Genomic DNA, 24,378 nt, shown 5'->3' with positions numbered 1-24,378 from the left:
TGGCACCTTTATTTTTAAGAGTACCAATATCACCAAGAACAGCTGGAACATTGCTGTTTTACTCACTGCTGTTATTTTAGAAGATTGGCCTTAACTGCAGATCTGGGATCAGTTTGGCCTTGCAGCTCATGGTGCTCCAGGCTAAAACGCTCACGCTCAAGACAGACTGATCCCGGAAAACATCTCCACTCTGCTTCAACGCACCTCATTCTCCACAGACAGCCGAGGGCAGGTGGGGGTGGCCAGTTAGAGAGGGTGTGGCTGTAACGCTCTGATTGGTGTTTCCGTAGAGATCACCATGGAGAATAACAGTGAGGGGAGTGAGGGGAACCTCTCACCCAAGGACGATGTTTACTATGGCAGTGTAGCTCACCGCAGGAAATGGCCGGCACAGCGCTCAGAGCACCGATATGGTATGTGGAGCAGCTCCTTTCTGGAAGACCAACAGAGTCAGAGAAAACCAAACAAATGAAAGGACAAGCAGAGCAATAAAAGCTAAAATAGGCCTACTGTAGGTGATGTCAGCGCCCCGAGAGCTGAGGGGAAGCAGTGCTTGGAGGGCAGTGCTGCTGTAAATGTGAACTTCATGTTTGTAAGGCTACATAACACCTACAGAAGATCATCATGACGGACCTACATAAGCATTTATAAAGGTTTATTCCAGTAGTCTGTTGGCTACTTTTGCCTTTTTTAACTTTGATGTCAAGTTGAAAGAACACCTATGTCAGGTGACCTCGATCTTTTCTGACACTGGGTCATGACACTTTTTTGAGTGAAACTAAATTAGCACCTTATAACAACTGAGCTAGTGTACAGCGTATAGCTTAGTGTATATTAAAGCTTAGTGTATAGCTTAGTGCAGAGGTCAGCAACCCAAATGTTAAGAAGAGCCATTTTGTCCTTTCAACAAAAATCAAACCACCTTGGGAGCCACAGCATTTCATGTCAGTTTTACCATCGTGGCTGTAAATATGTCTCACTATGTGCTAATGTAAAAATATAAACAAAACACTGCCTTACTGTGCTCTGCTTTAAGCTTTAGCTCAGCTAGAAATGCAAATAAGTCAGTTTGTCTCCAAATTATCGATGCTCGTCTAAAGCCTTCCTCTTTGCCTTTTTAGCTACTAGCTAGGCGAGATTTGTCTGTGTTGCTATGGTGACCAGCAGTCTGTGCGCCAATCTTCAGGGTTAAAGAGTAAATTAGCAGATATGGGCTGCTTTAACTCCAGCGTTTAAGATCATTTATTGTTAAACTGTGTTGAACGATCAACAGAGCTTTATTTTACTGCAAAGGAGGATTATTTTATTTTCACCTAGAAATCTAATTTTGCTGTGGAGTCACAACAGGAGAGTAAAAGTGTGCACGTTGCCGACCCCTGGGTTAGTGTATATTAAATGCTGATTATATGTAAAACATAGTAAAAATAAAACCGAACAATTTGTAGATAAACCTTTGACAGTATTGCTGTCTGATACAAGCCCTGCAGGCCCAACAAATACATTGCTGAATCTTGTTTGACATCTTAATTACTACAGGGCTGAAGTTGACTTCTTATTCATCTGCTTTTCATATGCATTTTCCATTCCACCTTAAATGGAAAATGCATATAAAATTTTATTTGAATCGTGCCTCGATCATCACTGACTCAGCTACACAGGCTAACATTAGCGTGGTTCAATCAGCTTCACTTGGGAACGTTTGTCGTATGACACTGTGACATCCACTGAGCTACAAGAACATATCATAACAACCTAAAGTCAGAAAAAATTCATGTCAGCTGACTCTGATGTTATGTCAACTTGACAAATGTGATCGTTATGACAAACAACACCTGCTGGAATAAGTGTTTATAAATGTTTGTCAGTTGTCATGAAGGGCTTATGTAGCCATATGAACACTGCCGGAAAGTAAAGTGCAAAAATAATATATGAAAAAAAAATTGATTAATTAGTTTGATTAATTCTGAAATTTCAACATTTGAAAACTCAAAATTATACACTCTCTTTTTGAAGATTTAAAAGTAAGAGGTAAAGTGAGACAGGGCTTAAAAAGGCATCAGTCTCCAGTCATGAGGCACAGCACCAGAATTGCCAAAATGGCTAACAGTGAATGAAAGCTAGTGGGAGTCCGCTCGCTTTCATGTTCTGGCTTTATAAAAGGGGAATTACACTGATATTCAACATTTCTGCATAATGAAATCGTTAAGATGTAAGGTCATTCAGAGTGGTTTGATGTGAAATTAGAAAACTTACTGAGGCAGAATTGTTCACAGTGGTGGTGATAGGAACCAGACATCTACAGAGTTTAATGCCTCTAAAACTCCATCACAGAAAGTTATTACTCAAATGGTTATGAATAGAGATATGATACATTGTTATAAGGCAGTTTTTAAATAGGCAAACAGATTTTTTTCAGATTTTCCACTATTTTACCATCATCAACATTGTATATTAAACCTCCGAAGATACATGTAGGTTCACTAATCATAATTGGATATATTTGTGTTGTGACCCCTGTAGTCATGGTGACCCCTGGTTCCTATCACCACCACTGTAAAGAAATCTGAGTCCGCAAGTTTCTCAACAATGAACCATTTCACACCAAACCACTATGACTGACTTTATTTACATCTCAACCACTGAATTATTCAAAAATGTAGAAAAATCAATGGCATTTTTGGTTGATGTATTTATTTAACACACTGAGACCTAATAGCAGGCTTTGACTGGTCTGAATCAGTTAAGAAATGTGGTTCTCCATGACTGAATTTAAGACCAGCTTACAAAATGCTCTGTAATTAAGCATAGTGGCCCTCCAAGCATTGATGTTTCCTGTTTTTGAGGCAGTGACAGTAGTATGTAGAGGTGTGAATGTCGTTCCCCTCCTTTGTGGCCTCCAAACCCCCAAAACTCTCCCTTTTCTTGTTCTATCCCTCCGTTTGCTCCTTTCCTCCCTGTCCAGAGGTGGCCTGCACAACCCTGTCTTCTCCCTCCTGCTCCTTGACTGTTTGTCTGTGTTGCATGAAGGCCCTTTTCCTGTTTAGTTCTAGTCCTATGTCCGTTTCTCTTCTGTGTAGTGGGCTGTCATTAGAGAAAAGTGTCAGCAGCTGAAGTGAAATAGGCTTCAAAAGAGTGGTCAGATAATGACTGTAGAGTAGGAAGATAGACGGTACGTGTCCAGCATGGTGAGACGATCTGTAACTTGCATGGTTCATTTTCCTGTCAGCTCCATGGCTCTGTAGAATGTTCATGATATCCTTCCCTTTACTTCAAACATCCACTGTGAAGTCTGCGAGCATCTCTCTCCTCCACGGCGGAGGTGTTCAGTGACTGTTCCTGCTCGTCACTGAATTATCCACCACTCACCTGCTTTGATTTGCCGCAAAGCTTGACGCTAATTTGAAAGTTCGGTTACGTTTTATTTTAAAGGTCCTCTGTTGATCCAAAGTAGATGCTCATCTTGTCTTCTAAACTGACATTCAGTCAAATTTGTAACTTAACTTTTCCATAACCCTAATTCTAACACTCACTCTAACCCTAACCTTAAGCTCACCCCGACACCTAAACCTAGCCCTAGTCCTAACTCCTGTCATAACTCTAACCTGACACCTAACAACCTGTTGGCAATCAATCAGTTTTGCCAGATTGCAAATCGCAGGGCAGGACAGATTCCTAATGTGAAAATCCATTGATTTTTGCATTTCTGCATGAATAAATGGTTAAGATGTAAACAGAGTCGTTCAGAGTGGTTTGGTGTAAAATGCGCTGTTATAGAGACACATACTGCATCAGCATTGTTTACAGTGGTGGTGATAGGAACCAGACGTCTGAAGAGTTTAACACCTCTAAAACTTTCCTCACAGAAAGGTATTACATAAAATTGATATGATTTCTCCGAATGATGTCTGACACTTTATTTTATGATAATTTTGAGGCAAAACTTTGACATAAAGCATACATTTTTACATATTGATGGCGGAGAGGTACATGCAGGGTGTTCTAAGGCTAAATAGTCCCTAAAAAACACTTAATTTTTCAGATTTGCTACTACCACTAATAATATTACATATAAAAACTCAGAAGATGTGTAGGTTCACTGGTGGTTTTGGATAGTAAATAAAATGGCTATATTTGCCCTGGTTCCCATCACCACCACTGTAAAGTAATCTGAGTTTGTAAGTGTCTCTACAATGAACCATTTCACACCAAACCACTCTGAATGACTTTGTTTACCTCTCTATCACTGAATTATGCAGACAATTTGAAAAATCAGTGTTACTCCTGTTTAACATCTGTACATATAGCTGTCAGAGACCACTGAAGAAGGCCTGTAGTACACACTTAAACATGATGGTTCTTAAAGGGTTCTTTAGTAAAGAAAATGGCTCTGTATACAACCATGAACACTCAGAGAACCCTTTTTCATGATTAAAGGGTTCTTTGCTTTGCTAAAAGCGTTCTTCAGATTGATGCAGAACGTGATGTAGATGGTTCTATATAGAACCTTTCTGAAAATTATTCTATAGAGCACCACTTATCCTTTTGGGTCAGAGGGGGTGAGCTGGAGCCTATCCCAGCTGTCATTGGGCGGAAGGCAGGATACACCCTGGACAGGCCGCCAGTTCATCACAGGGCACCCCAACACCACATGTGTAAGATAAATGTGTAGGCTGTAGCTGAATGTCCTCTAAAGCCTATTTATTTGTTCAAAATTGGTCTGATTGACCTGCTATAAGAAACCCAGGCTCTACAGACTCTGTCTATGGACAATTATCAATAAAGCTGTTTCATTCAAAATAACACTCTGCGTCCGAGTACCGAGCAGACACGCTGAGAACCTGATACAGCAGCTTTGCTAACTTGTGCAACACTGTACCCTGAAACTAAGAGCAGGCATTAATGTAAATGAAAGGACAATACGGTCTCTCCACAGCCTATATTACCAAGACAATAAAAAATCAACGTATTACAATTTATACCTCGCAGGTCTATTCGAAGTCGGCATATATGGACTTTGGTGGCAAATGTCAACCTTTTCTCCTCGTTTTTTTTAGCCTGTGTTTCCACCTGTATAGTGGAAGTGGTTGTGATTGAGTTTGTGTGTGTTTAAAAAGGTATATGTTTAAAGTGACCAACGGCCAACTGCCACGGCGTCACAAACACTTTGCTGTGCAAGCACACTCTCGTTCACAGTCAGCTTGAGCGATTTGTTCATTAGCGCAGCAGCGCACACTCATGTTATCAGCTGCTATTGGATATTGTCGGTGAATTTTTTGTAGGTCAAGTATGAATAAGTGAGCACGATATTGGGCCGATTCCTCATGCCAGTGTTAGTATCGATGCATCCCTAGTAAACACATAATAGTTTGTAAGCTTTTCTAAGCTTCTCCACCATGAAAGGTGAACCTTTAAAAAGACTTCAAAATATCCATGATTTCACTGTGGATCCTTCCTGTAAATGATGAGCAGCATGATAACTTGACCATCTCCAGATCATCTATGTGGGACCATCAAAATAAAGGGTGATCGAATGACTTTACAGTGGATCATTCCTGTAAGTGACGTTGCCTTGTTGTGGTAAAACAGCAATGTTGACTCTCCTTTTCCCTGTTCTTTTAGCATGCATGGCTGTTTCTCCCAAACTCCTGCTGCACCCTGCCGCTCGGTTTGAGATGTGCCTATGTGTTCTCTGGGCATTTGTCATGTGCTCAGTCTGTTTTCATGCTGTAAGCTGTAACTGTGTGACGTTTAGGTATTCAGATTGGTTTACTGTGTATAATGTTTTTAAATTGAAGTTGTTGCTGATTTTTGATATATTATTTTAGTATTTTGATCGAACGCAGATGCTTTTCAATCCAAACAGCACCGTAAATGATCACTCATATTCTTCACTGCTGCTCGGAAAAGACAGCCGCTACAGATGTGGCCTGTTTTCTGGTTCTGAGAGTAGTAGTAGGTATGTGTGTGGTGTCTTCCAGATGGCTATGGTGGACGGGACAGGCGCTCTCCAGACTATTTCGAGGAATCTGAACTGGATGACCTGCCGCGGATTTTTGTGGCGCTGTTTGACTATGACCCCCTGTCCATGTCACCCAACCCTGACGCTGCAGTTGAGGAGCTGCCTTTTAAAGAGGGCCAGATTATAAAGGTGAGCCATGATGATTTCGATGAATAGCAAAGTGGAGACCAGTTTAGAGTACAGAATGAATAATAAATATCAAATAAATTATTTTATATAAATGGGGGCAAGTTATTCTTTTTATACAAGTTCTATCTATTTTATCTATCATTATTGAAATGCTGGTGACGGTTTATTTCTGCAGATATCACCGTATTTTGATTGCGTATGTGTCTTAAAGGGGCAGTTTGGTGAAAAATCCTTAATCCAAATGTAGTCAGTCATCCAAGATGAGCTTTGTTCTTCAGTTTGCTTCTATAAAAATGGACAAATGAATGGACAAAATTCAGGCTTCAAGATGTTTCCTAGTGTTTTTGCATTTTCGCAGATAACAATATTTCATACAGTATCAAAAAGCACATATGCTGTCATTTTGGCATGCAGTTTGCACTATGCCATTCGCTTCCATTGCATGTTATTAGGGATGCGCAATAATGTCAAAATTATTTAGGTATTGATAAAAAAATGCTCCAAAAAATTGTCAAGGGCAACTAACAATTAATGATTAAACTGTGCTGAACTACTGTGCTAATGTCTACAATTATTAATTTTACTGCATTCATACCTCTTTACAAATGCTTACATTTCTCTGTAATGCTAATCTTGAAGGATTCAGTTTCAATTTCGACATTTTATGATGCGTATGTATCAGTATCAGCATCAGCATAAAAATATTAAATATTGGCATTGGCCCAGAACTCCTATATCAATCCATGCGCTGCCCAGCTTGGTTGAGAGGATGTAATTGGCAGGTTATTGTTTGATCTATTTAAATATCTGTTTATAAATGAAAATATGCTCACCCAACATTTAGTTTGAATTAAATATTCTAGTGTCACATTAGGTGTTGATCACAGCGTTTCTTCATCCTTATAGAAACCATTTTTCTGCAAAGTGTCATATGAGTTTGGGGTTGCTTTATTGAAATATGATGTTCAAGAAATGGTAATAGCATGAGGCTTTCACTTTGTTGTTTTATCAATGTGAGTGAGGGCTCCCCCTTCTGGATGATTGAAGACATAAGCAATCAACTTCCAATAGCAGGGGTGTCCAGTCTTATCCACAGAGGGCCGCTGTGGCTGCAGGTTTTCTTTCCAACAGAGCAGAACCACACATGATCTGTTGCTTGAAGGCTGAGCCATTGATTAAACAAGTGGAATCAGGTGAGCTCCTGCTCGTTTGGAATGAAAACCTGCAGCCATACTGGCCCTTTGCAGATAAGACTGGACAACCCTGTCCTATAGCATCCTTACAGTAATCAAGAGCAGATCCATTTTATTTTATAGACCTCACAGTCTAAACAGTATTTACTGTTGGTTTAAGGAACTGATAACACTTTCCTTATGCATTAAATTTAGAAATATACAGTTGTATGCTAAAAGTTTTGGCACCCTTTGTCAAATTATGTGTTGTTTATTTTCTAAATCCCATGTGTCAAACACAAGGCCCGCGGGTCAAGGCCCGTGACACAGAAATTATTTTAAATTTCTATTAAAATTAGCCAATTTCACCATGAGATGCACTACGGTCCCCAGCATGCACTGCAACATAGTGTACATTCCGTCCCCTTCCCCCAGAAACAATCTATGGGCCCGCGGTTACACAAAAAGAAAAGGTGCCTGGTGGCTATTTCAAGCAAATAGGTGGTTAAAAAAATACCTAAATGTATTTATTTTTATTTAGAATTATTTTTAAATGAGTATTTAATGCCTATTTTGCTGTTGCAGTTTTAGCATATCGCTGCTGTTGGAAGAAAACCTCGTATCTCCAAAATGGTAACTTTACAGAAGAAGTAAAAAACCTACTTTACTTTTAATGTAAGTCAGTGGAACCCGACTTTTTGCCAAGTCATTTTGATCCATTTCTTCTGGTCCATTCATCATGAAATTTGTACACAATGTAAAGAGCAACAGACATTTTCAAATTATGTCAAAAACGGTAAAATGGAGATACAAGGTTTTTCTCCGACAGCAGCGACATTTTGAATAAACAATGGACCATAAAGGTCATGGCAAAATCTTAACTAAAAAAAGGAAATAAAAACGCAGCTGGCCCACGAATTTGCAGAGAATTTTAAATATGGCCCTTCCAGTGGTTCAGTTTGACACCCCTGTTCTAAATGAAAATAATCCTCTACAGAGAACACACTTCTGCACATGATAATGCAGAGTTACTGTTTATTTGCTGAATGTAACATATGTTAATATTTTATGCTTTTCTACTATGTAACAGCAAATGAATTGAAATTGTGCATTAAAACTAGGACAAAAACGACACATTTAAGTGTGATTTGACCGGGGTGTTCAAACTTTTGCATATGCTGGTATGTAAATTAGTCTTTGGCCCAGGTATGAGCTGTAGAGGAATCAGTTGCACATAATTTTTTCTAATATAAATGGTCTGACTATAAATTAATGCCTAATCATTTCAAACACTACAAAATAAGTATATAGAGATTGTAAACCTGAGTGTATTTTTCAAAAAATAATTAAGTGCAAACTTTTAGCACCTAATACATTTTAGTTGATTGACAGTTGTGTAATTTTACACCGAAGTATTCACTATGATAGCGGCCTACTCTCTCTATCTCTATCTCTTTAACACTCATAACTGTCTGTTTTTAAGGAACTTTCCGCTGTTAGTTTTACTGGAAGGAAGCCCTCGTTGTCCTGTCTTATGATCTGTGCCGTGCTGTGCAGGTGTTTGGGGAAAAGGACACGGACGGTTTCTACAGGGCTGAAATCTGTGGCCGGCGGGGGCTCATCCCCTGTAACATGGTCTCAGAGATCCAGACTGAGGATGACGAGATGATGGAGCAGCTCCTCAAACAGGGCTTCCTTCCACTTAACACGCCTGTCGAAAAAATAGGTACATTGACCGTTCAACGTTCCATCCTTCTGAATCTCTCTTCCTCCTCCAGTCTCTCCTCCTTCCCTCTGTTCTTGCTTGTTGCTCACTTTCTTAAACCTCAGAGCCTGAGTCTAACCTTTTCCATCGGAAAGTAATGAGGAGTGCTGTTGAATCCTGTGAATCCCTTTTCATTCTTTTCTCCCCCCCTTGTTTCTTTCTCTTTTTTCCCTTTCTGCCTCTCTCCTCTTTTCTTTCCAAGTGAATTGCGATAGGTTCAAAGACGGCCGCTCGCTAAACCGCAGGTCTCGGAAATCCAAGAGAGGTTTGTTCCCTCTGAGCTGTCGCTTCTTTTCTTTCTCCTCCTCGGACATTTCATCCCCGTATTTTCCTTATTGCTTTTCCATCACAGATGCAATGCTAGTGCTCCACCCACTTGCTTGCTCTTTAATACTGATATGATGCATCTGCATATCAAGCCAAAACATAGCATGTCCTGACAGCTGGACGAAATGCTACTATTGCATAATCAGAATTACATGTCTACCTGTTGCTTAGTGTCTCTTCCAAATGAAATGTCCACCAGAGTGTTCTGCTGTAGTAAAGAGTGTATTTGGTATAAAACAGCAAAAAACCTGACTAAAGTGATTGAATCACCTACTGGCCAGAAATCGTAAGACAAATCTGTATACTTAGCAGAGTGAGATTATTAATAATGTGAATATTTGTTATTCATTGGGAAAATGGGTGATGTATGACTCCTTGGAAAACACACAGAGTCAGAGTAACAGACACATTAATACAAGGACATTAAAAGTTTATGCTTCCCTGTTTGATAACACATCTTTGTAACTATAGGCAGTGTTTTTCTTGTGTGGCGTAGTTCTTTGTCATAGTTCTGATGTAACATCTCCTCAATAACCTATGTATGTATAACGCATTCTTTGAAGCAAAATCTCAATAAACAGTAGTCTCTTTCTGCAGGCCCTCTAGTGGCCAAACTGCTGGCGAGCTGGAAATCGACTTGGATAGTGACTCTGTGTTGAGCTGCTAGCGAGCAGTGAGGGCCGAAAGGGGAGTAGTGAGACCCTCCTGCTCTGAAAACAATTCACACCTCTCCACTTCTCAGCAATTCTGAGATAAAACAAAGTCGCACTATCAAACAATCTTGTACAACAGCCACAATAAAAAATAGCATTTAAACGGAATAAAAACATTTTTATAAATGTTTCCTTACTCGCTTACCTACAAAGACGAAAATCTAGTTCGCTTCCAGTTTTGTAACTCATACAGATTTCCATTAAAATCGACGTCACTGAGGAAAAAGTGCATCATTTAACAGAGAACCTACAAAAACAGGTGGAAGTAGCGTTTTATGACTGCTGTGTCTGAAACAATGAAGTGTTGTAGAGCAGCTGGAGAAGCTCCTCTGGTACATTAGCAAAGTGTGCTGGTTATTTCCATCATTACAACACATGTGAGTCAGTGCTCAGTGTCAGTGCTCATACAGTGATGTGTCATTTGTATTCTTGTATTTTGTCATATCTGCATTTTCAGATTTCTCCTATTTTTATTTCAGTGAGTTTTCTTGTTCTACTGGTCATGATGAACAAAACAGTCTGCTTGTTGACTGAGCAAAGCTCTTTATCTCCCTCTTACGCTCTCTCTCTCTCATGTCCTCTCTCTCTCTTTTCTCCTTTTCCCTCCATCTCGTCTCAGAGAGGAACAGGAGGAGCGGAAGGCACCCGGTGTCCACCCATCGGATGGTGGCTCTGTACGACTACGACCCCAGGGAAAGCTCTCCTAACGTAGATGTGGAGGTAACGAAATGACTCCTCTGGTCCTCCATATGCTTACATAGTTCATCTCATCAGCTGGCCAGGATACTAGCCTCTGTCATTAGCGTCAGCCCATTATCGCTACAGCTGCAGTATAGCTCAACTTTTGCCTTTCCATGGGACATTAAACTGTGTTTAAATCATTTAATCACTTACTTATTGGCTAGAATAGAGCATTTAATGGAGAAAACATTTCTGAAATTGAATGATGTGAAGATAAATAGGAAATGACTCGAGACAGAGGCTTATTTAGCGATTTGCCTTTCCTGTGGCAAAGTGCAGTGTTGTTTTTATCCAGTAGGAGTCACAATGTAAATAGAGTTGGATTAGTACAAATGCAATAGAGACTGGTATCCAGGTGACCAGTTCTGCTATCTTTCATTGTGTTAAATCATACCATGCTTTTCTCATTGCTTTTTGCACATTGCTCTTCATTTTCAGTCTCGGTGGACACGATTTTCCTGTGTATTTTTCATTGTAATAGATTTGAGGTTATTTTTGTGATATGTAACCACAATAAATGGACTCTGTATGTTAATATATCTGGGATTGACTAATGAATATTAATTTAAGTGTAATGTTATGCCATGTACATGTTACGGTGGCCGAGAAGACCCAACAAACTGCAAATAAAAAATGAACTGCAAACGCAGAAAACACTTTCGGCAAAATGACGACTCCAACGCTTCATAAACACGCGCAAATACAGAAACACATGCAACTTCAGAAACGCTGATAAGCCAGTCACAACACAACGGAGGTGTTTCTGGAGGACACTCAGAGAGGACGGAGCCATTCAGACTTTTAAATTCTATGCAGCACAAACATTCACCGGTAGAAGTAAGTTAAGTTTCATTTGAGCAGATTACGACTGTCACTGTGTCGTAATGGGATTTAGCTGTAAAAGTTTAACTAGTAATACCAGAGAACTCCCACAGCACGGCCGTGACATGTCAGATAGCAAACCAGCCAGCCAGGTTAACCATGAACTAGGGATGTGAGTGTCTGGGGTGGTCTTATCTGCTTCTGTCAGTGACTTTCCATCATAGATATTCCATCCCCTTTGAGCCCTTTGAGTCTTCCAGAGACAGTTCCATTGTGTTGTGACTGGCTTTGCAGCGTTTCTGAAGTTGCCCGTGTTTTCTTTATTTGTGTTATGTAGCTCTGATGTAGGCTTGTTGATGAAAGTGTTTTCTGGGTTTGCAGTGTGTTTATGAGTTTGCGAGGTGTTTTTAATTGTACTATGTTTTTGATTATACTTGTCGGCCACCGTAACATGTAAGTAATTATACAAAAAGAAAACTGGGAAAAAATCTGATTTTTATCCTGTTGTTATTATTATAAACATATTGTCACTGTCGCGACAAAACTTTGCATCTCCATTTTTGTCATTTTTAATTTTTTTACGTACAGTTGTGTGCAGAAGTATGTGCACCCCGGTCAAATGACATATTGTTGATTTTCTGATTGTAAATTTTTTAACATATACTCTACAGAGAACACACTTCTGCACATTTTAATGCACTATTACTGTTTATTTGCTGAATTTAACTTAGTGGGGAAAAAATGAAACAGGAAATATGACCTGTGCAAAAGTTATGGCGAATTTTAGACTTTATGATTTTTTCACTGGTTTAAACTCAGGAAATTAAATTGAAATGGTGCACTAAAATTTGCAAAATCTGAACAATCCCAGGTGTGTTCTCTGTAGAAGATGTGCACTTTTCACTTAGAAAATCAAAAACAAGTCATTTGACCAGGGATGTTCACACTTTTGCACATGACTGTGTTCACTAATGTGAAAATGCCAGCTGCCCTTCACACTGCATCAAAATTTCAGGATGAATAAACCAACAGAATAAAATCCTGTTACTTTGACTTACATTGAAAGTTGGGAATGGAGATACGAGGTTTTGTTCCGACAGCAACAATAATTTATGTCCTCTATTATTGAATAGCTCACAGACTAAAGAGCTGAAGCATATCCGTATGTACTGCATTGTGTATCAGCTGTCCATAGCTAGTGCTGTGTTTTCCACCCGCTGTCACTCACTCTCACCTTTGCGTTGGCGCTGCCACACAGGCCCACTATGAGGGCATCAGACTGAGTGATGAGGTGAGTGGGGAAAGAGTGAGAATACACTCGCTGGGCCTTGTTCCAAATAACACTCTATTCCCTACTGAGGGAACTCACTACACTCCGCACTCCTTCTACTGTCTGCATGAGCACCTGGATTGTCTATGGCGCACTGACGTTAGCTCACTTGAAGGAATACCCCAGTGTTCTTCAGCCTAATCGCTGTCTTCAGAACCTGCCCACTGACTTCTACACTCTCAGAAAAAACTTTTACTGTGGTCTCAAGAGTACATCTTCAGTACCTTTACATAGGGTATATAATTATACACTCTTAAAAAAGTTGGTTCTTCATGGGTTCTTTAGTAAAGAAAGTGGTTCTATATAGACCCATGAACACTCAAAGAACTCTTTGCATGATTAAAGGGTTCTTTACATGGTGAAAGTGTTCTTCAGATTGATGGGGAATGTGTTGTATATGGTTCTGTATAGCACCTAAAAGGGTTCTTCTGTTGTTACGATGTCAAGCTTGTAGCAATAGAAGAACCCCTTTTGGTGCAGTATAGAACCCTTTTCAAAAACGTTCTATACAGCACCATATACAGCACATTCTCCGTCAATCTGAAGCAGTGAACCCTTTAATCACGCAAAAGGTTCTTTGAGTGTTCTTGCTTCTTTATAGAACCATTTTCTTTACTAAAGAACCCTTGAAGAACCATCCTTTTCAAGAGTGTACCGTTTTCTGTATTGACTCTATACACCGTGTTTTCACTACAGGCTCTTCATTTTAATAAATAGTTATAAAAAAGTACAAATATGCCCCTTTCCCCTGAGAAACTAATTTAAAACTAATTTAGGGTACTTTGGATCTTAATGAATGATATGTGTAAATTACCTCTGTTCTGATTGGCTGTCCTCTTGTTCAAAAAGCAATGCGAGCTGAAACAGTCCTTATAACTTCAGCATGAATGGGCGGGGGCTAAACTGCTGCAGGTGTACAGGTGGCTAAATGTAAACGAGCCGCTTTTGCAGCATAGTTTCCATATAAGGACTTTGTGGACTATAAATTATGGTAAATTATACCAAATTTTGCACATTTATTTTAAATGAAAAAGTTTGAAGTAGTTTACATCAATTTGGTTTCTCATCATATGGGGCCTTAAAGGACATTTTTGTATCTTTTAGGGTACATTTATGTTGTTTGTACCATGGAGACTAATATTTACTCCTCATTTTCTGACAGTGTATTTTGCATCAGTGAGTTTTCTGTCCTCTTACTAAGCTATTATTTTCTGGGCTAATTAGTCACATGCTATAGATGTGGCAGATGGACATTAGGTTGAACAATTCTGGAGTGTTCCTTCGATGCATGTGTAGTTTGTACAGTTCAGTTTAATTCAAACTAAATTGTACATTGTTTGGCTTTCAGTTTAAAAGTGTTTATATTTGCAAAATATACAATTATTTCTATCCATTTCAAAGTTACTTCTCTCATAAATGACGAAACATTTCGGGTTTAGACCAGGTGACTAGATGGCATGCTGAAGAAAGTCAGTTATTACTCTCTGGAAGTTCTGGAATGTTCAAGAAATGCTTACGTCAAGTGCTGCGTGTCGTTCTGTAGTGTTTCTGAGGGCTGTTTGAATGGCTGCATGACTAAACCAGCAGTAACAGTGTGCAGTGAGTGAGTTCCTGTAGGAGGGAAGTGTGGAGTGCTTATTTGAAACACAGCCTGTGTCTGTCTGGTACTTGCTGTGGAGGAGAGGTCAAAGGTCACAGTCACTGTGTGTGCACACAGCTTTCAGCTGAACCTGCCTTACCTCAGAGCTGCCCTATGTGTCAGTGTGTGTGTGTGTGTGAGAGTTCTTCATTAGTGTGGTTGATGTGCTTTGGAATGGACATCCATGAACTAGTGTTATTACACCAGTATGTAATCAGTATTTTCATGTGGTTTATGATATGATTGAACCTGCATATGTGTTTATGCTACATTCCTGCATATATTTTTATGCAATTTACACAATTTCCCCTTTCGCTTCTGGAGTTTTGCTTATTAGCTAAAAAGTAACGGAAGCTTACATAACCCAGTCAGCATTGGGCAAACTGCATGCCTAATGCTGCATTCATGATCAAGTGGGAACTGGGAAGTTTCCATTTTGGAAAAAAAATCCATTAGATTGGGAAAAATCCATTTGAACATCCTTCAAATTCGTAATTCCCACTTGGAAAATAGGAGTTTCTAAAGAGTTCCCACTTGCTAATCCATGACATCATTTCAACATGTTGGTGCCCACAGAATAAGACTTATGGGCATGTTTCTCAAAGTAAGATATCATGTGTAGGATATCCTGTTTGTGTATAGTGACGATAATTGTAAGGTTAATAAAATTAATAGTTGAACAAAAAATCATTTACCCAAAAATGTACCCAATTTTCCACTTACTCCAAATGTAGTCAATCTGCCAAGACATGTTTGGAGTCTAAATTTTGTTTCTTTACTTTCAAACTGGAGCAATGAGGCTAATGCTGGCAACAAACTCAGTAGTTACCCAAATGGCCCTGTTTGTTTCTGTAAAAAAGCATCAGCAAAAACGTCTCTCAATTGCACAAGCAGCATCCAGGTCTTCAGTAAGTTTCTGCAGACTCGATGTAGTTTAGGACAATCTGATTGGCTGTGCCGCATTCAATATCCGCTGTAAAATCCACGATATAGCACACCTAACTCTTGACATGAAAAACCCTTGTGCTGTTAATGGACTCTCATGCTGCTCACATGGATCACGGAGTGTACTTATGAAGTAAGAACCCGTTTTTTGTTTAAACTGAGGGCTGGCAACTTATGTTCTTTACTAGAACTAGGCTGGTCAGCTAGCTAACAGGCTAAAAGAGCCAACAGGCTAAACAACTCCATCATTAATATCACAGGCTTGGATTAAAGTACTTACGATGTGATTAACTGTAAAACGGCAGTACAAAAGTCTGAAGAATGTCACTTGAATGTCTTACACACTTCAAATGTTCGTGTTTCAGTCAGAAGTATCGTCAAAAAGGCTGAATCCCAAAAGGCTCCATACTCCCTAAATAGTGTTCTAGCTATGAAAGTTTAGAAATTCTAGCCTCTACAGCCAAATAGTGCATCATTTATCGAGCGTGGATGTGGCTGAATACCAAATGACTATTTCTTAGCTGTATTTTGCTCTGTTGGGCTGCAGGATCCAGTATGTAAATTCCTATGTAGTGCACTGTGTAGGAAGCAGGGAGCCATTTGAAATTCAGCCCCAGCGTGAGCAGAAGGGCAGTGCTGGATTGGTGCTAAATAAGACTTGCGGTGTTAATTTAGTGACCAACAAGTACTTATAAAGCAAAGGTTTTGCATTAAACAGTGCTGGGTTATCATATGTTCGTTGGTATATGACAGAAAGTTAAAATGTTCATGAAATGAACAACCAATTGTTCTTCTCCCATTCAGCAATCCATGGTTGCTTGGTAACGATTCCAAATTCTAAAGGAACAATATTTCTTGGAGGAATACTTGTTTATGTTAATTACTATTAATAATAACTTAAATTATTTTCTAAAACAAATTGTGTATTTTATCATATTTTATGTTGGCCACTGTTTTATAAAGGTAATAAGCCACCTGAGTCTCTGTGTTTCTGCAATTTTATCATGGGAAAGGGATTTTCAGGCACTCCACTGCCTAAGAAAACCCTTCCAGTGATAAAATCGGAGTAACACACAGACTCAAGTGGCTTATTGCTTATTACTGTGAACTATTGGGTGACTATTGGGCTCTAGTGTTTGTTAGCAATGTTAAACCTGCCGCTCCAGTTCTGAACTAAAGAAGGAGAATTTGGACTCCAAGCATATCTTGGCCAATCGCCTACATCTGGAGTCAATGGAAAATTGTGTACATTTTATTTTTCGCTGAATTATTTCTTTAAGCTGTTCTGTGCAGGATGTTTTATCAAACTGCACCTTTTCACTATATTAACAGTGAACTACCATGACCAACATCTGCTTTTTAAAGTAAATAAAGCACTAACTGCACAGCTCTTTAGTTCAACTGTAAACACTTTTAGGAGGTTTTTATACACACACAGCAGCCAAACGAGCGCTAGCTTACTGTGGGTATTTATTTCTTTTCCGACCTCAAACAGCTGAGCAGGTAGGGAAGCATGATTCCGAGCTCCCAGTTGTCATGAACGTGGTATAAATCATCACGCATTCTGGCCCCGTTTTTTTTTTTTACATGCCCTTGCCAACTTCATCTCACCACTCTGAAGTGCGTCAGTCCTGTGATACACAAGTGGCCACTCACGCTGCAAGGATAAGAGGGGACAGGGAAGAGTGGACTGTTCTGTTGGAACACACTCACCCTCTGCTTAGTGAGCTAATTGGCTAGCCATGCAAATTCAGTAATACAAAATGGTTTTTGAGGTATCTGAACATAAAGTACATAACTTTCGTGGATAATTGCTTTGTCTGGCTGTGCACTTTGCTTTAAATCTGTGGTGTGTTGGCTTTTTTTGTTAGCCAGCAGATTAAGGTAATGAAGCTGTATCAGCAGTCATGCATTACAGATGGAGTAGTTTGCTACCTAAAACCCGTTCTGAACATAGCAAAACGAATGTTATTTGAAATATTAAGCATTTGAAAGGATTTTCTTACTATGGCTAATAAACTATAAGCTTTGTCTGCCATTTTTTTGGAAAAGGAAATGACTTTCGGGCAAGCTGTGCTGCTGAAGTCGTCACCTTGTGTTCACTCTGTCTCACGCCCCTCCGAAAGCTAACTATCACCCTTCACTAGAGCTAATACAGTAACGAAATGGCCCTTAAGATGGCGTCGGGATTCTCCTGAGGGGAAATGGTGAGGCACAGTTGGCGAGGGCAGGTTAAACAGTACTGGAACTAGCTGTATGATGAGTTTTTGAGTTGTCGAGTTGTTAAGAAATCTCAAAATAGACTAGCTTATGTGGTTTCTGATATGCTGTTTAATTATAAAAATGGACAAAAGTATGGATGTAAATTCCGGCTTTAAGATGGCCACTACTATTGTCTCTGAGCTAGGCGATGTACTTTTGTTCATTTGTCCATTACTTGTTAGCAACATTAGCCTTGTACCTCCGGTGTAAAACTTAAGAAGTAGATTCCAGACACCAACCTTGCCTTTGACTGATCGACTACATTTGGAGCAAGTGGGAAAATTATGTAAATTTGGATTTTTTTTGCCAAAAAAAAACGATTCATTTATTTAAATTTTTTGTGAGCATGCGCACTCTTACATTATTTTGATATGAATGTCTGAGTACAGAGCTACATATTCATCTCAGAGAAATAATGTAACAGTGTCCCTTTACAGTTGAATACAGTTCATTTGAATAACCAAGTGTGAGAGATTATTAGAACGATTTGTGACCATGCTTAAGTAGTAGCATTCAGATCAATCCAATCAAGATTTTAAAAGAGAAATGTATTTTATTTTTCATTGGTAGTGGATGAATTAGCTTGTGTTGTTGTCTTCCTTTAGGCTGAGCTGACCTTCTGTGCTGGGGATGTGATAACGGTGTTTGGGGAAATCGATGAAGATGGGTTTTATTATGTGAGTACAGTTTTGTGTCACCTATGTGTATTTTACTTCATATTTTATATTTCAGGACTTAATGTGTGGTTGAAACTAGGCTTGGACCTGGTGGTGGTTAACCATGGTAACTGCCCCTAGTAACGGTAAAAACATTATTCAGTTATTGATTATTTTCATGCAAACCATAACAAGACACTAGTATTACCCCATGTGGACATAACCGAACCTTGAAACGTGTAGGGTGATGTGATATCCTACATTAATACCACATTAATTGTGCCTAACATGGGTAAGATGGTTGGAGAAATGCGACTGTGCTCAGTGCTGCAGCTCTCGTACAGTCTAGCTAAGCCAGAATCCCCTTATTTGCCATCCTTGTGGAGAATAACCACGTTACAGTTAAACTGGGGTTGGAGTGGGTATTTTCCTTTGCTTTACCTTTTATTTGACAAAGATTAGAAGAAGTAGTAATTGGATGCATGATCTGTGATGCATCAGCAGGTGTGTTTTCGAGTCCATCCGGTGAGTTTTAACCCTCTCAGGTCGACAAAGTCAAAGGACGTCGTAGATAAAAGGAAAACAATAATTTGTGAATGCTGCATGCTAGAGATGTACTTTCATTTTGCCCGGAAGGGTAGCATTGTTCCAGCGACGAGTCAGGAACGCAGCCTCTGATTGGTCGACAGACTCAACCCAAGGCGTCAGAGGATGGCTAACAGCCCTGCTAACAACGACAGTAACTCTTCCAACACGGAAAAACGGATAAATAATCTCAGAAGACATTCAGTGTTGGATTTGTGATCATGGATTTATTCTATAAAGTCTCCACAAAAAAGCCGGGATGAGGATGGCATGCCCACTCCAGGTAAGGGGAGAGGATCTGCCCCAGGTGGTAGAGTTTAAGTATCTCGGGGTCTTGTTCACGAGTGATGGGAAGAGGGATTGTGAGATTGGCCGCAGGCTGGGACAGGCGGCAGCAGTAATGCGGTCACTGTACCGGACTGTAATGGTGAAGAGGGAGCTGAGCCATAAGGCAAAGCTCTCTGTTTACCGGTTGGTCTACATTCTGACCCTCACCTATGGTCATGAGTTGTGGGTAATGACTGAAAGAATGAGATCCCGAATACAAGTGGCGAAATTAGCTTTCTTCACTAGGTGGCGGGCTACACTCTACTTGATAGGGTGAGGAGCTCGGCCATCTGGGAGGAGCTCGGAGTAGAGCCACTACTCCTCCACATTGAGAGGAGCCAGTTGAGGTGGTTCAGGCATCCAATCAAGATGCCCCCTATCTGGAGATGCTGGACGCCTCCTGGAATGAGCTGGAGGAAGTTGCGGGGGACAGGGTCGTCTGGGATTCTCTGCTCTCCCAACTGCTACCGTGACCCTATCTGGACTAAGTGGTTAATGATGAATGAATGAATGAATATGAAAGTCTCCAAAAACACAGTGCAGTTCAAGCCTGGATTACAATTTCTTTTATGTACGACACGCTTTGATGTCGCATGCATCAATGCTGACTTGAGAGGGTTAATGCAGTGCGATCTAAGGGGTCGTAGGTCATGGGAATTTCAGTTGTGGTTTTTGGCCTTGCCCTTTATGAGATTTCTCCAGATTCCCAGAATCTTTTGATGATATTTTGTGCTGTATAGGGTGAAAAACCTAAGATACTTGCAATTCCTCCCCGAGGAGCATTATTTTTAAAGTGTTCGATATGTTTCTGAAGCATTTTTGGCAAAGTGTTGAGCCTCAACCCATCCTTGCTCATAAAGGACCCTGTCTTTCCTGGATGCTCTAAGCATGATTACATCAGCTGTTACAGATGTTTTGAATATTCTTAGTCTTAAATTGCTTCTCTTCCAACTTTTTTGGAACATGTTGCAGGCTTCCATTTCGGAATGAGCCTATATTTACAAAAAAAAAAAGTTGATAAGATAAAACTACATATTAGATGTCTTGTCTTTGTACTGATGTTGTTCAAATACCAGTTAAAGTGATTTATAAATCACTGCATTCTGTTTTTATTAGCATTTTATCTGTTGTCCAAACTGTTATGGAATTGGATTTGTAATATAATAATAATAATAATAATAGTCCTCAAGTCCTCCTGGCAAAAAAAAATGTCCAGTTAGTTGCCTAGAAAAAAGCAAGTAACAACAGTTGGCTGTTGAGGAGCGAGATATCTGGGATCTAGCATCCACTGAGATCCTCCCTGTAATCTCCACCAATGGGCTCATCTCCAAAGATCTGATCCACAAAGAAGCTCCTTCTCCAACCCCATCACTTACGGACAATGCGGAAGGTGGTGATCCTGTTTTAGTCTGACTTTCTGGTCAGGAAAAGTCAGGTTTCACTCTAAGCGAAGGTTATTCATTCAAGTGAGTTGCCTGGGAATATCCGTTGTGCAACAGAAGTGAAATTTAGTTTTTTGGCTTCAGGTTTCAATCAACCAGCCTGAGGATTTCCCTAATACCAGTCCAGAGGGAGTATGTTGTTGGGTTATTGGGTCGGTGGTGGCACATGTTCTCCTCTGTGTTGTCTCTTAGGGAGAGTTGAATGGACACAAAGGCCTGGTGCCCTCTAACTTTCTGGAAGAAGTGCCTGATGATGTGGAGGTTTACCTCACAGAGCCCCCCAGCCGGCATCCCCAGGACCACCCTGGCCGGACAAAGACCAAAAGGGTACACCCCGTTTCACACCACTAGCCCTCTGTCATCCATCCGCTCTCGTTCTCTCTCTATCTCTCTCTTTTTTACCTTCCTTCTTTCTATGCGCTTTGTTTTTTTTTCTGTTTCGTGTTGTGTGACAGCTGTTTTGTTTTTGTTTTTTTTTTGTTTTTTTTAATTCGGTGGATCGTTAAAGAAATAAAGAAAAAGAGATTCAGAGATGTGCCACCCACCACCCTACCACTTCCAAGAAAAAAATGCTACTAATGTTAAAAATGTGTATGAAAGACTTAAAGGCGATTGTGTGTTGAAAATGGTGCGATATTCATAAAGCATTGTTTAAGAGAAGCCATGTACAGAAGGGTGTCAGATGACTGACATTGTTTATGGTTATTACTTGTAAAGCTTGGGGGGAAAAAAAGCACCAGACTTTTAATTATTTTTGACTCATATTAAGCATTGTAATAGATGCTTTATGAATATAAGTGTGTTTGACCTGAAAATAACATTTATAATAGAGGAAATAGTTTTGATGTACAGAGAGATGAAACCATGTAGAGCTGTAGAAGTGCATGCCCCTCCTTTCAAAATGCTTGATTTCCTCCGTGAACATTTTTTTATATCATTGCAAAAGATTGAGACCAGTAAAAAAAGAAAAAAAAAAGAAAAACCTTTTGTATATGTTTCCAAAGGAATTGTTCTTTTGTATATTGCTGATATTTAACTTCTGACTTTTGAGCTTGCACACAGTCACAAATGTAAGTAGAGAGAGAGAGATCTATACTTTGAGAAGTGATTTTATCTATAGATTTTAAGAGTAATGTAGGTACTGTGTTATGGTCTATGAAAAAAAAGAGAAAACAATAGAGGAAACTGCTGTTGATCACTGTTCTGCTCAACAGGACTGCTCAGAGATTTCTCCTGTAACCTTACTTTCTGTGATTAAGTTTCTCTCATTGTTCATTGTGCAGGCTGTTGAGATGCATTTGCGTCATGCCGTTGTTGTTTTTTTTGTATTTCTTTTTCCTTCACCCGCTTGGCAAACCAGAAGAAGAGCGTTCATTTCACTCCGTAACGGCTCAGTACACCTCACGTAAGTGAGCGACTGAGGATACCAAACGTAACGCTGTCCTCGTCTAATGCAGATGACATGGGCCCCCTTTACTGTTGCCCCCTGGTACGCAATATGCATGCATACAGACACTGACACGAACACACATTAGTGAATGCAGTACGAACAAGCGGTACAGATACATAAACTAGTAAATGCAGCAAAAGTCAGTGGCGTAGTCGCCCCGGGCTTTGGAACTGGGCCTCCTTAATCTGAGACAAAACCAGCTGAAAGGTGAGCCAAGGGTACTATGATATAATGGCAGAATGATGTATGATAAAATTAACTATAAATAGTATAAATGATGTATAAAACACCTCAATACTCAGACTAATTTGTGCTACACAATATACTCAGAGAAGCATATTGTGATGTAATTTATCACAATGACAATAAATAGAGTGATATTGACCACCCCTAGTATAACATATCAGTAGAGGGTTTTGATATTAGCCTATACGAATTAGCCCTCATACTATGGGAGAAGAACCTCACTGTGCTCAACACAAAGCTCAGCGCACCTTCAGCGCTGACACAGTGGCTGGTAACATTCAAACGTCTTACATTTGCTTATTATAGGTCAGTTATGCACTGATAGGAAGCAGAGACAGTTATAGATTGACAATATAAGAAGCCAAAGCTAATCACGGGGCCCGTATGCAGGTGTATACCCTGCGCACCCGGACGCTACACCACTGAATACATTCAAAAAACCTCTGTGGTATCAGCCAGTCAAGCATCAATCATGTAGCGTCAGCTACAGTATCCAACATTACATTCCCAAGTGCAGCATGATCAGCGTAGGAACTGTCAGAAATATACATTATGACTGTTATTATTTCATGTTACATAAATTACAGTTCAAATGTTTGGAATCAGTTGTCATATTAATAACATATAAAATGTATAAATGATAAATGATATATAAATGATCATTTATATAAAATGCAAGTGTGTATATTATAAATATACATTGTAACTTTTTATTATATTTATATTTTATTATAAACTAGTTGATGAAGTGTATTTTTAAATATTAATAATAATAATAATAATAATCAATATTTCATGTATTTTTGAGCACAAAGTCATTAAATTACAAGTAATACACTATGATAACCTGTTTACAGTCATTTTTACACAAATGATCTGCCTCAAGATTCAAAAAGTGAGACATTCTGGATATTCATGTTATTTTAACTTGATTCTCAATGCTGTACCACTTTCTTAGTTTCTCAGTCGGTTAAACCTCAGATTAAAATTGACTTTGTTTACCTTGTTAGTTCATGTCATATATCAGTAACACACACAATTCTTGTGTTCCAGTAATCTTACATCAAAATGGTACATCTTACATCTAAAATGGCTTCTGGTCTTTGATTACATCATCATGCACTGTTGGGTGGGGAAAAATAATATTAACCAATCATATCTTGTTTCACCTCTTCCCACCCCAACCTATCACAGAGAGAAAATGCTCAGCTAGCTCAAAGACCCTCCCTGATACCGTGTTTCACTCACAGTCATGTCAAGGTTTGGCTGTTTATAATTTTTTACATTTCTAAAATATCATAATTTGTTCATCACTTGCACAGGATGGATATCAGAATAATTTTATGCTAGTTTTACATTACATATAACACTGATTCCAAACTTTTGATCCATGTTGTACACACACACACACACACACACACACACACTCAAAACAGTCATAAATACACCCTCTACTGGTTCATATAATTAGTCTTATTGCTACTTCACATTTTCTGACCCCCTGCCCTCCCCCCCTTCCCTCCCTGCCTGTCTCTACGGAGCAGCTCAGAAAACTGTGATTGGTCGACTGCAGTAACAGAAAGCTGTGATTGGTCGGCTCCAGGCAACAGGCGCCCAGTGCCAGTGCATTAGACGGGCTGAGCTGGTATCTTCAGTTGGTTCTCTGGGTGTTGTACATTACAGTGTCCGTCTCATTGACTCCTACTGTAACTCATGGCTCAAGCTACACGGCCGTTGTTGCACGACAAAGGTCCGAGTTTGACCCCTGAACCCTTCACCTCCCCCCCAAACCCCACCCCTCTTCTCTC

General features: G+C 39.6%; 1 protein-coding gene across 1 annotated transcript in view; it reads left to right on the top strand.

The window, feature by feature from the left end:
• Nucleotides 1–24,378, top strand: part of rimbp2 (RIMS binding protein 2) — a 173,582-nt gene that overhangs the window by 144,496 nt on the left and 4,708 nt on the right. The window contains exons 19-26 of the mRNA XM_036578287.1: nucleotides 291–413; nucleotides 5,979–6,148; nucleotides 8,878–9,046; nucleotides 9,288–9,350; nucleotides 10,745–10,845; nucleotides 12,947–12,979; nucleotides 18,470–18,541; nucleotides 21,067–21,201. Coding sequence (XP_036434180.1) covers nucleotides 291–413; nucleotides 5,979–6,148; nucleotides 8,878–9,046; nucleotides 9,288–9,350; nucleotides 10,745–10,845; nucleotides 12,947–12,979; nucleotides 18,470–18,541; nucleotides 21,067–21,201 — 866 coding nt within the window. The remainder of the gene's footprint in view (nucleotides 1–290; nucleotides 414–5,978; nucleotides 6,149–8,877; nucleotides 9,047–9,287; nucleotides 9,351–10,744; nucleotides 10,846–12,946; nucleotides 12,980–18,469; nucleotides 18,542–21,066; nucleotides 21,202–24,378) is intronic.

This window comes from Colossoma macropomum, unplaced genomic scaffold, assembly GCF_904425465.1.
Source record: "Colossoma macropomum unplaced genomic scaffold, Colossoma_macropomum, whole genome shotgun sequence".
NCBI lineage: Eukaryota > Metazoa > Chordata > Actinopteri > Characiformes > Serrasalmidae > Colossoma > Colossoma macropomum.
The sequence above is the reverse complement of the archived record's forward strand: the minus strand, read 5'-3'. Positions and strand labels throughout refer to the sequence as shown.